The following is a 12,948-nucleotide window of genomic DNA, read 5'->3' as shown; positions in this document are numbered from 1 at the left end:
CTATATTATGTACTAAGGATGCAGATATACTAATAAATAAAGAAGCATTCTGGCCATCAAAGAGGTCACAATGGGGAGGAGAGCAGACAAAAGGACCACTGCAGACATAGACAATGCTTAGTGAAAGTGCAATCATAGAAGTACACACAGAAGGAATCAACACGACTTGGGTTGGGGGGTTGGAGAGGTCAGTGAGGGCTTCCTGGAGAAGGTTGTGATTGAGCAGAGCCTCAAAGGGTATGTGAAAATTAACCTGGTGAATGGGAGAAAGGGACAGTGTGAGGGTACGTAGGCAGAGGGCTAAAGCTGAGCCTAGTGAAACAACAGAGGCTGGAAATGGAGAAGAAGGAAGGCACAGAAGCAGAAACTCCTACTGCAAGCTCTCTTACTTTTTGGTTTAATTATCTTAAATCTAAACATGTAAGTCTGCAGCTTGGTCCAAACTCCTCACTCTTCGTCTGGTTCCTTTTGTCCCTAGTGGTCAGATTGTTGGTTTCTGGGCATTAGGATTTCAGCTTGAGCTTGGCTGCTCCCATTTTCCTTCTGAGCATGTCATTCCATGCCTGACTTCCTACACAGTGCTATAACCCACTGACAGCTACACACACCTAGAGATACATGGATCTGTAGGGAAAGTAGCTACCCAAAGATAATATTAATAGGAGAATCCTTAGAGTTACACATGGAGCAGAGGATAAAGGAAAAGTACCGTCAGGAATCACTGCCCTCCTAATTGGCACTTTCTCATGCACAGATAGGATAACTTTGCCCTCCCCATTAAAGCTCTTAATGATATCCATATTTTCGATTTTTATATTTGAAAGAAATTGAACATATTTTATAGAACTTTGAAATGAACAGGGAATTGACAAGGATCACTTTGGAGCATTTTAGCTGATGCCTTTGTATCCATTTATTCGTTCATTATGGGGATATGTGAGGAAAGACTTCAAGGAGGTAAGCAAGTTAGCCTTACAGATAACTTCAGAAAGAATATTCCAGACAAAGAAAACAGTCAATGCAAAACAAAAAAACTATAAAGAAAGACCTTCTGTGTTTGAAGAACAGCAAGGAAGCCAGTGCCTCTGGAGCAGAGTTGGTGAGGAGAGTAGGGGAAGTGATGTCAGAGAGACAATTGTGGGAGGAGGCAGATTACATGGAGTCTTGAAGGGCCTTCAAGTTTTTTATTTTATTGAGTGAATAGGAAGCCCTGCCAGGTATTTGAGCAGAAGAAAAACATTTCGTGGGTTTTTAAAAGATCACTCTAGATGCTATGTTGAGAGTAGACTTGTAGGAGGCAGAAGTGAAAGCATAGAGAGATTAATAGGAGGCTATCCTCAATCCAGAAAGACGTGATGGTGTCTTTGAGTGGGGCGGTAACTGAGGAGGTCGTGAGAAGTGCTCAGATCCTGGATGAATTTTTTATTTTTATTAGTCATGTTTTATTTTTAATAGTCAACTGTACATCCTGATGGAGTTGGTGTGGAGAGTGAGAGAAAGAAAAAACTCAAGGATATTGTATTAGTTTGCTAAGTCTTCTGTAACAAAGTACCATAAACTGAGTGGCTTAAACAACAGAAATTTGTTGTCCAAGAGTTCTGGAGGCTAAAAGTCTAAGATCAAAGAATGTCCGGCCAAGATGGAGCTGTAGATAGATACACTATGCCTCCTTGCACAACCAAAAGAAGGACAACGACAAATTTATAAACAAAAAACAACCAGAACTGCCAGAAAATGGAACTGTATGGAAGTCCAACAACCAAGGAGTTTAAGAAGAAACACTCATCCACACTGGTTAAGGGGCAGAGACAGGCAGCCAGGGCAGAGATGATTCGTGGCAAGTAGGGGGAATGCGTGTGGGAAGGAGTGTGCAGGGTGGGAAATAAAGGGAGGAGGGACATCAGACAACTGTAATAGCAAAATCAATAAAATATATTTTAGAAGATGAAATAAAAGTCCAAAATCAAGGTGTCAGCAGGGTTAGTTCCTTCTGAGATTGATCCCTTCAGTGTGTGGAAGGACATGGTCCAGGCCTCTCTCCTTGACTTCTAGATGGCTATCTTTATGTTCACATGGCACTCTCCCATATGCATGTGCCTGTGGCCAAATTTCCCCTGTTTATAAGGACATCAGTTGTTTTGGATTAGGGCCTAACCTAATGATGTCATTTTAACTAATTACATTTGCCACAACCCTATTTCCAAATAAAGTCACATTATGAAGTACTAGGGATTACAACTTCAACATATGAATTTGGGGGGGGGATACAGTTTAATCCAAAACAGATGGCTCCAAGATTTTTTTGGTCTAAGCAAATATAAATATGGAGCTAGGGCAGGCCAAAGGTGGAGCAAGGAGTTATTTTTCTAGGGCAGAGTTTTTTTTTAATTAGATATAAGAGTCTGAAATTTAAGAGGGAAGTCTGGGTTCATAATATATATTATATATTATATATGTATATTTACATATACATATATTACTTCTATAAATATATACTAATATACTATATGCTTCTTTAAACATGTACATGTATGCATACACAGACTCCTATATGTGTGTTATACATATGTGTGCATATGTGCACACACACATATGTGATGATTTTATATGTGTGTATATGTGCTCATTATTATGTGATATTTAAAGTCATGTTTTATTTTTAATATATTTTAAAATATATTTTATTGATTATCCTATTACAGTAGATCCATTTCCCCCCTTTATTCCCTTCCACCCTGCACAGCCCCCCCACCTGCATTCTCCCTACTTAGTTCATGTCCATGGGTCATACATATAAGTTCTTTGTCTTCTCCATTTCCCATTCTATTCTTAACCTCCTGCTGTCTATTTTGTACCTACCATTTATGCTTCTTATTCCCTGTACCTTTTTCCCATTTTCCCCACTCTCCCTCCCTGTTGATAACCCTCCATGGAAACTCCATTTCTGTAGTTCTGTTCCTGTTTTAGTTGTTTGCTTTGTTCATTTTTGTTTTGTTTTCTTAAGTTCAGTTGTTGATAGCTGTGGGTTTGTTGTCATTTTACTGTTCATATTTTTGATGATCATTTTTTCTTATATAAGTCCCTTTAACATTTCATATAATAAGGGCTTGGTCATGAGGAACTCCTTTATCTTGACCTTATCTGGGAAGCACCTTATCTGCCCTCCCATTTTGAATGAAAGCTTTGCTGGATAGAGTAATCTTGGATGTAGGGCCTTGCCTTTCATGACTTCAAATACTTCTTTCTAGTACCTTCTTGCCTGAGAGGTTTCTTTTGAGAAATCGGCTGATAGTCTATGGGAACTCCTTTGTAGGTGTCTCCTTTTCTCTTGCTGCTTTTAGGATTCTCTCCTTATCTTTAATCTTGGCTAGTGTAATTATGATGTGTCCTGGTGTGTGCTTCCTTGGGTCCAAATTTTTTGGGACTCTCTGAGCTTCCTGGAAGTCTATTTCCTTTGCCAAATTGGGGAAGTTTTCCCTCATTATTTGTTCAAATAAGTTTTCAATTTCTTGCTTTTCCTCTTCTCCTCATGGCACTCCTATGATTCAGATGTTGGAATGTTTCAAGTTGTGCTGGAGGTTCTTAAGCCCCTCCTCATTGTTTTGAATTCTTGTTTCTTCACTCTGTTATGCTCAAATGTTTATTTTTTCCTTCTGCTCCAAAGTGCTGATTTGAGTCTCTTTTTCCTTCTCTTTACTGTTGGTTCCCTGCACATTTCCCTTTATTTCACTTAGTATAGCCTTCACTTTTTCCTCTCTTTGGTGACCATACCCAACCATTTTTGTGAGCATCCTGATTACAAGTGTTTTGAGCTCTGCATCTGATAGATGGGCTAACTCTTCATCACTTATATCTATTTTTGGAGCTTTGATCTGTTTTTTCATTTGGGGCATATTTTTTTGTCTTGGCTTGCCCATTATGTAGTAAAGGGTGGAGCCTTAGGTATTCACCAGAAAAGGGCAACCCATGTCTTTGGGTTGTGGTGCTATATGTGGGGGATGGGTCTGAGAGGGAGCAATGCCACTTGCTTGGCTCTTGGCTGGCTTTCAGTCACTTTCCTTACTACCGACAAGCAAATTGGACCCTCCTGGGGCTGATTCCTGGATGGGTGGTTTTGTGTACATTCTAGGACCCTGTGAGTCTCTGCAACAAACTCTCCTTTGAGGCTGGGTTGCTTCCGCTGCCACAATCCCGACAAGAATTTATAGCCAGAGGTTTTGAGGCTTTATTTCCCCACGCTGGAACCCTGGGTTGCACAGTCTGTCTTGTTCCCCAGTTTTTCCTCCCAGTTTATTCACATGCAAATGTAGAACTGCAAGGTCTACCAACCACTGCCTTGCCATAAGTCTTCCCTGCCCTGGCTGCCCATCTCCACTCCCTCCTACAAGTCTGGATGAGTGATTCTTTTTTAACTCCTTGGTCATCAGACTTCCATACCATTTGATTTTCTCACAGTTCTGGTTATTTTCTGTTTTTAAATTTGTTGTTGACCTTCTTTCAGCTGTGTGAGGAGGCAGAGTGTACCTACCTATGCCTCTGTCTTGACCAGAGAAGTCTAAAGTCATGTTTTAGATGAGATCACCAAGGGAGTAGGTGTAGGCTAAAAAAAAAAGTGAACCAAGAACTGAACATTGGGTCTCTCTATGATTAAGAGGTTGGAGAGGCACAGTATTAGCTTTCTCACAGAAATCACATCTACATGAGTTTTCTAAATTATAAAAATGTCATTAGGATTGACACGGCCAATTCAGGAAATTAACAATATCAATGAAAGCCACACACACACATACTTTATGAGTCATCCATCTGACTTTTGTGTGCATACACAACACAATATGTGCTGTGTTCATCAGAGTAGATGTCCATGAATGTTCATAACACTGTGCACTTTCTGTATGTATATTACACTTTGACCAAAAGTCATTGCCCAAAAAAAGTCATTAAGGAATGACTTCACTCATTAAGTCCCAACTCTTAGTGCAGCAAAACAGGAAGTAGATCTATTCTGGCTTCATGGGTGTTGAGGATTGCTTTGTAGTCAGTCGCAAAGCATGTTCAAAGGAAAAATTCAGATAAGTGGTAGAAATCAAGCATATGAAAAGCCATAAGGAACCTCCACAGCTTTCTCTGTGGGTGCCAGTCTTTTCTTGAGTGAGGCTCTCCATCAAGCCCAGTCAGAAGGATTCTTTACTTCCCCAAATGAAGGCTAAATAGGAATCATGCCCTCACCAGTTGACAGTCTCTTTCGGTTGCAATGATGGAAACCCAACATAAACTAGATTAGGGAGAAAGGGAATTAATGGTGTGTTTAATAGAAAGTTCGGCTAAACAATATGTCATCTCTCCTCAAATACATCATCTCTTCCTCTCAAAAGTTAGTCTTTTTGTGAGTATTTCATTCTGTCCTACTGCAGACAATTTTCTTCCATTTTGGGGGGCAAGAGAATCACAAATCAGCCCGGACCTATACACTCCAGATACTGCAACCTCAGGGAAAACATAACTTATACTTCCTGATACTGAGTACCTAGAAGGATTCTGAATTGTACTATTAGGTTCATATTCTTCCTAGAAAAATCATAGCCATTGTATGTGAAATTTAGGATTGTCTAGGCCCTCAGCCAAATGACTAGTGGCCAAGAAAATACTAATATCAACACTGAATAATAATAGCGAATGGTCCTAAGCACTTATTATGTGTAGACACTCATAACCTTCTTATATGTATTAAACCATTTCACTCACACAACACATTTATGAGGTAGAGACCAGTGTTTTCCCATTTCATAGATAAGGAAACTAAAGTATAGTGAAAGTTTAGGTAATTTGCCTTAGTAAATGTCAAACTCAGGATTAATGCAAGTATCTTTTACTTTTTTCTAACAGATATGGTTATAATTATTTCACAATATTGTATCTTTCCTTTCAAGAGCAGCCATGACTACATTAAAACTTAGCCCTTGACATGTCTCATTTATGTTAACCCAGAGTTACTGGAAAAAGGGATTCTGGACACAGTGCCCAGCATGCAGCAGGCACTCAGGCACCAATGAAAAGCACTTAGTTATTAGCTTCTCCTCTGAAGTCTTTTTGTTTTATTAGACCTTTTTTCTTGGTCAAATGTATTAATACCTGACTTTATAGTGCAAAATTTCTAGCATAAAAAGAAAATATGGCCCTGACTGGTGTGGCTCAGTGGTTGAGTGCTGGCGTGTGAACCAAAGTTCACCAATCTGATTCCCAGTCAGGGCACATGCCTGGGTTGCAGGCCAGATCCCCAGTTGGGGGTGCTCAAGAGGCAACAACACACTGATGTTTCTCTCCCTCTCTTTCTTCTTCCTTCCTCTCGCTCTAAAAATAAATAAATAAGTAAATAATCTTAAAAACAATAACGAAAAAAGAAAATACAGCCATGGCTGGCGTGGCTCAGTAGGTTGGAGCGTAGTCCCATAACCAAAAGACTGCGGGTTCAATTCCAGATCAGGGCACAAACCTAGGTTTCAGGTTTGATTCCTGGTCCACACGTGAATGATACCAGGCCTGAATGTATGCAAGAGGCAACCAATCAATGTTTCTTACACATCACTGTTTTTCTCTCTCCCTTCCTCTCTCTCTAAAAGCAATGAAAAAAAAAAAGGCCTTGGGTGAGGATAAAAAAGAAAAAAATAGATTTTAGTTTCCAAGGGGAGAACCTGAAAAATCTGTGAGTTGTCAATTTTCCTTCTCTGAAACCATTTTCATGCTGTTACATCAAGGCAGCTGGGCCCAAAAGACTGAAGTTATCCTCACACCCAGAGCTGAGAGTATCCTCAACGGACTTGTCCCTCAGAAGCAGTGACATCTATTTTTACCTCCTCTTTCTACAGCTATAGCAGCAATCATTTCAAAGATATGTGTGGTTAATAATGAGCCCCTGTTTTCACTCCCAATCAGTTCAAAGGAGCTTAGTTGTAAATGGCATGATTTCCAGTGCCTGAAACAGTGTCTGACACTTTGAGTTAAATCCCTGTTGAATCATCGGTCGAACAAATGGAAACAGAAGATAAATAGACAAACTAAACTAACACTGTTTTTGCATAGCGATGCAAAATACTACCTTTTCTGTGGCTTGAGACTTAAGAAATTAAAGGACCATCAGGAAAATAAGTCTATTTTGGACATAAACAGACGAAGCCCCAAAGCTGCTGAGGACAGGTAGGTGGTGCATCAAGTGGTAGCAGTCTCGTGTCAGTGCGTATGCAGACGTCCTGAGGGTAGGGGAGGGTGTCGGACAGGGGAGCAGGCTCCACCTCAGGGACGCGAAGCTGACTCAGTTCCAGCCCACTGATGCCATGAGGGAATGCAGGCCCAATTTTGCTAGTTCTTCTAGTTTTTTAATAGAAACTTGAAGTCTACATTTTTATGTGAAAACTCCAACATTTTAAATGTTGGTTCAAAATGTAAAGCCAGACAATAACTGTGTGTTTAGCGTATATATTTAGCCAGAGTTTCATTGGTTTGAAACTTCTCGTTTCAACTTTTAAAAAAAAGTATATTGTTATTTACTAATTAACTTGCTAATGTACCTTTGCAATACTTTTGCCTGCATTTTTAGCTACATACCATTTGATGGCCTCCTTATATAAAATTTTTATATTCTATAATATTTTCTAGGTCTGATTTAAAAAGATAATTATCTTCCTTCTCTAGAAAGATTAATCAAAACTTTTAAATTGATGCTACAGAAAATCTTCTTTCAGCTTAACTCTTTATTATCATAATATCATGTGAAGTTTTATAATGTTAAATTTGGAAATACCTCTACAAAGTTTCTTATATATGAACTCTAAAACTTCAGGACATTTCAAATTTGCTTATGCAGTGATATGTATATAATTACATTATATGCCAGTATCTACGGTTATGGAGACAATTTATTCTATTTATTTGGATTTTTTTCTGTTCTGCCTATTTGTTTGTTTTGTTTTGTAGACTCCACATACAAGTGAAATCATCTGGCATTTGTCTTTCTCTGTGTGACTTATTTCACTCAGCACAATACCCTCTAGGCCCATCCATGTCAATGCAGATGACACGATTTCATTCTTTTTTATGGCTGAGTCAGATTCCATTGTAAGTATGCACTACTTCTTCTTTATCCATAAATCTGTTGAGGGACACTTAGGCTGCTTCCATACCTTGGCTATTGTAAATAATGCTGCAGTGAACATATGGATGCATATGCCTTTTCAAATTAGTGTTTTGGGTTTCTTTGGACAAATACCCACAAGTAGAATTACTTCTTTGTCCCTTGTTATACAGCCTTTGTTTTAAAGTTTGTTTTGTCTGCTATAAGTATTGCTACCCCAGCTTTCTGTTTGTTTGTTTGTTTGTTTCCATTTTCATGAAATACATGTTTCCATTCCTTTACTTTCACTCTGTGTGTGTCTTTCGATCTGAAGTGGGTCTCTTGCAGACAGCATGTGTAAGGGGCTTGTTTTTGCTGTCATTCAGCCTCCATGAGTCTTTTGATTGGAGTATTTAATCCATTTGCATTTAAAGTAATTGTTGGTAGATATATATTTATTGTCAATTTATTATTTACATTTTGATCCTTTTTTTATTTGCTTTTTTTTTTCTTAAAGAGGACCCTTAACATTTCTTGCAAAACTGGTTTGGTGGTAATGAATTTCTTTAGCTTTTTCTTGTCTGGGAAGCTCTTGATCTGTCCTTTGATTCTAAATATAGCATTGCAATGCTATATCTAAGTAGCCACTTTTCTATACCTAAGAATATTTATCCTTACACATGTCTATAAGTATTTGTGTTGTTGCTACAATTATTACCTCATAAAAATTGAGAATAACAAGAAGGTAAGCCACACTTATGGGGAGTGTTTTTAAGCATAGGGTGAGCTCGTGGAAAGTACCATAGGATGTATATTTAGGGGGACTAGTGATCAGTGGGATATGTCAAGCACATAGAGTTACTCCTGAATTTGTAAATGCTTTCTGCGTGATTAGGCCATCCGTGTTTACTAATCCACACCAATACCAAAGTTAAGGCTTCCATCTTCCCTCAGAGGCTGGGAGATAATAGCTGTTATCTCCCTTGATGATTACATTTCAAAGCCTGGCTCCCAAGTACTAAAGAAAGTCCTGGGTTGTGAAACTGGCAAAAAGCTTTTTAAGAGGTTTACCTTTTAAAGAAACAGAGAAAGAATGTGCAACTGCAAATTTTAAAAAGTAAGTAAATACTCCAAGAAAAAGGAGGTTAGGTCCTGGCCAGGTGGCTCCGCTGGTTGGAGCATTGTCCTGTACACCAGGAAGTTGCCAGTCAGTCAGTCCCTGGTCAGGGCATGTGCCCGGGGCGTGGGTTTGATTCCTGGTCGAAGTGCACAGGAGGTGGCAAGTTGAATGTTTTTCTCTCTTTCTTTCCCTTCCTTTATCTTCAAAATGAATACAGATATATCTTCAAGTGATGATTTTTTAAGAATCTATTTAAAAAGAGGGTAAGGGCCAAAACTCAGAAAAAAAGCCAATCTAATGTTTAGTCGAGCTGGAATGAATGATAAGTCATAAGAGTGATTGTAGATGTTGCTCAGCAAATTTACACATTATTAGGTCATCAAAAATATGTAAACTCTAGCTGTTTCAGACCTAGCTTAGAATCTTCTCCTTCTTTCCCCTTTGTTCTTCTCACTGCCTAGTAACCATAAAACAAGATGTGCACCAATAGGTGACTATAACTGAACACGTCCTATGTGCTTTTATCAGCTGTGCAACCTTGGGAGTGTCGGTCACTTCATATTTAAATGGGAATCATAAATACATACTCCATAGCTTTTGTATGAGGAGTAAATCTGATCTGTATGAGCACTCAATATGCTGCTTGGCATATAGTAATGAGACAGGATAATAAGAAGTTAGGGAAATCCCTTGGCAAGTGGAATAGAAAAACATAGATAGCTGAACAAACTGGCCAAGCAATTTAAGGTCAAATGCAGATGGTCAATGAGGCAGAAGGCAAAACAGGGAAAATGAGGCCCTCGCACCCAGGGTAACTTTTCCTCCCCTGGCCTGTCCTCCCTGGAGGTAACATCTAGGCCTCAGTTCCAGGGTCCAAAAAGTAGTGAAACCAGGTGGACCATGGCTAGAACCAGTTCAATTACTAAAGATCTCCTGCCTGCCACTGACCAATCAGAGGAGACCACAACCCTGAGGTCCCCCTTTTCTCTGACTTCCCAGTGGCTGGGAAGGCAGCCCCACCCAGACTCTCCTGTTGCTTCTTCTATGCTAAGCCCTTCCTTGCTTTACTGTCCCCAGCTTTGATAAATGTGTCCTCACAGTCACCTGGATTTGTGTTGTGAAATCTTTCCCACTTGAAGTCAAAGACCCACATACTACAATTGGCCATTGGCAGACCTGCTCGTGACAGGCTCTTGTTCAGTAATAGTACCAACTCAATAAATGGTCATTATCAATATTCTAGCCAGTTTCATCTGTGCTACTGTATTGTTCTCAGACAGTGATGGGCATACTATGATACTAATATCAGTAAAGCACACAGAGAGGTGGAGGAAGAGAGGTCAAACCAGTCATGACTCATATCTACCAGAACGGAGCAGAAGGACACCATCAATGAGGCAGCACTTATTTCCGAAGTTCCATGTCCTACCCCCCAAACTCCACCCTATCTTCTGCCCAAATTTCCTTAATCAGGCTTTTCAAACTTAAATATTTCTCCATATAAGCCTCAAATCTGCATGTTATTTAGCCTAAGGATATAATGCAATTTTTTTAATTATAATTTTTATTGTGCTTCCTTTTTTTAATTCTTGAGGCATTTTACCTACTACTGTTTATTCTTTGAAAGCCCTGTGGGAGCTAATTCACGTTTCTGAAAGTTCCATGCAAATTCTCCCTCAAAAAGGTTTTTCTTTTTTGTGTGTCTTGGTAGCAATTCCAAAGTTTCAAGATTTGGACTCTGATATTGTAACTGTTCAGAGTATCTACATAGAAGTGGTCCGTTTCATCATCCAATCAGCACTGCCTTTTTGTGGGTGTGACACTCCAGTGGAAGGAAGCCAAGAGCCTATAGTAGCGATCCTGGGGGAAATTTAAGCAGCTGTGGTTATGTAATTTAAAACCTCTGAGAAGTGTGCTGTAGCCTGTGCACAGCGTTAGGATCTCCGGAGGACTGCCTCGCCTGCTGCAGGAAAGAGAAGACTGAAAAGACAAACCTGGGTGCAGCCAGAAAGGTCCAAATAGATGAGCTTGTGGCATCCATTCCCTAAATTCAGGTACTGTAATCCTTTGTCTGTGAACTTTCTGCAGTAAGCCAAACTAAGATTCTGTAAATTGTGGAAGTGCCTGAAAAGACAGCGTGAGAGGAGAGGGAGAAAAGTGAATATAGTTGTTTTCTCACATCTTTCTTTAGCCACTATGACAAAGAGCAGTAAAACTGTGAATTAATTTTTCTCCTTGCAAATATTTAATAGTTGAACCTTGTTAATTCTCTTTCTGTTAAGTAAAGGAGATTGAGTATCATATCAAATAATGCCTATTGACATTTTAAATGAAAATAAAGATATGCCTAGATTTTTAAGAAAGCTGATTGAAATACAGCTTTGGGAGGAGGGAGGTTTGTACGTTCATATTGCTTGTGAGTCAGATTGTGTTTGAAAGCAAAGTTACAGAGTTTGCATTATTGTTGCACTTAGGTTTTCTCTCTGGAACACCAAAATAATGTACACATTATCTACAAAGACAAACTCTTTGTAAACATTTAAATGGCGATTAACTGTTACATGAAAGTGAGGATTTGGGCAGAAAAGAGGCAAAGTTGAACACAACAGACTCTTAAAATGCACATGATCAGCAAATTGTTTGAAAAAGTAGATGTGAATGTGTGTGACTTTATAACAGTTTCATAACTACAGTTAAAGATGCCTAACCCATAGAGCTTAAAAAATGGGTTAAGAGGAATGTATTTGCATATATGTATAGCCTATGGACATAGACAACAATCTGGTTGAAGGGGGGCTGGGTGGAAGTGGGTAGAGGCAGGAAATTGGGGACATTTGTAATAGTGTCAACAACAACAAAAAAATTTACTGGGTTAAGAACAGTCTGCAAATAAGTGGGTAACAAATGAGAGGGATAAAAACTACTCCAGAGACTATCAATCTCACTGGAGCTGAAACCGATTAAATATGGCATTACCACCATGACCAAAATGAGAGCTTCCAGAAAAAAGAAAGGTAATTAGAATAAGCTTCTACTACTATGCAAGGGCTCACAGTTTGAGGACTCTCTGTGGAGAGTTTTCCAAACCCTTTTAAGCCAGGCATTTTTTAAAAGTACAAGAACACCCACTACTGCCTGCTCTTGTAATGAAATTAACAGCGTGCTCTTGGTCGTTGATCTGCAACAGTTTAACATCAAATGAGAAAGTAGAAAGAACAAAAGTACAAGGAGATGCCTCTCTGTCCAGCTAAAGCCCACAAATGAATAATAAAGCTTACCTTCACATAAATGGGAAGTAAAATATGCAAGCATTGACCATTAATTGGCTTTATTCCTTAAACTTGATAAACACATGTACATGATACAACTGAAACCAGGGAAGTCAGGGCTTCAGGGTTTGTGCTGCCTGAACCACCAGCACAATGAGTAGAGACAAGGATTGACTCTGTAATGGGGTCTATTCAGATGGCTGGTGATCTGAGAAGATGGCAGGTCATGTACCCTAAAACACCTTCTTACATTTCAATTTTTTTTTAATAAGAAGAAAAGTGTAGGTAAAGGGTTTGGAACTCAGGGAAAAGTTTTGTCAGATAAAAGCTGCAGTCCAGGTAAGGATGTATCTCTCCCTGTACTAAGTGTACTTAAAACTAAAAATTTTCCAACTCTTGAGTTCCCGTCACAGTGGTTTCCAGTCCATCAAGAATCATTTAGTTCAGAACAC

The 12,948-nt window shown here is 39.2% G+C and overlaps 2 protein-coding genes across 2 annotated transcripts in view; one reads left to right on the top strand and one right to left on the bottom strand.

Annotated features, from left to right (window-relative positions):
• FBXL13 (F-box and leucine rich repeat protein 13) overlaps positions 1-12,948 on the bottom strand; it is a 284,235-nt gene that overhangs the window by 116,301 nt on the left and 154,986 nt on the right. Inside the window, exon 12 of the mRNA XM_053668913.1 lies at positions 11,222-11,351. Coding sequence (XP_053524888.1) covers positions 11,222-11,351 — 130 coding nt within the window. The remainder of the gene's footprint in view (positions 1-11,221; positions 11,352-12,948) is intronic.
• The window catches only part of LRRC17 (leucine rich repeat containing 17), a 41,413-nt gene continuing 39,613 nt past the window's right edge, over positions 11,149-12,948 (top strand). The window contains exon 1 of the mRNA XM_037125877.2: positions 11,149-11,281. The gene's annotated coding sequence lies outside the window, so the exon portion shown is untranslated. The remainder of the gene's footprint in view (positions 11,282-12,948) is intronic.

Source organism: Artibeus jamaicensis, unplaced genomic scaffold (assembly GCF_021234435.1).
Source record: "Artibeus jamaicensis isolate MK-2021 breed Jamaican fruit bat unplaced genomic scaffold, CSHL_Jam_final contig_518, whole genome shotgun sequence".
NCBI classification, from domain to species: domain Eukaryota; kingdom Metazoa; phylum Chordata; class Mammalia; order Chiroptera; family Phyllostomidae; genus Artibeus; species Artibeus jamaicensis.
This window is presented reverse-complemented; position numbering and strand designations above follow the sequence as displayed.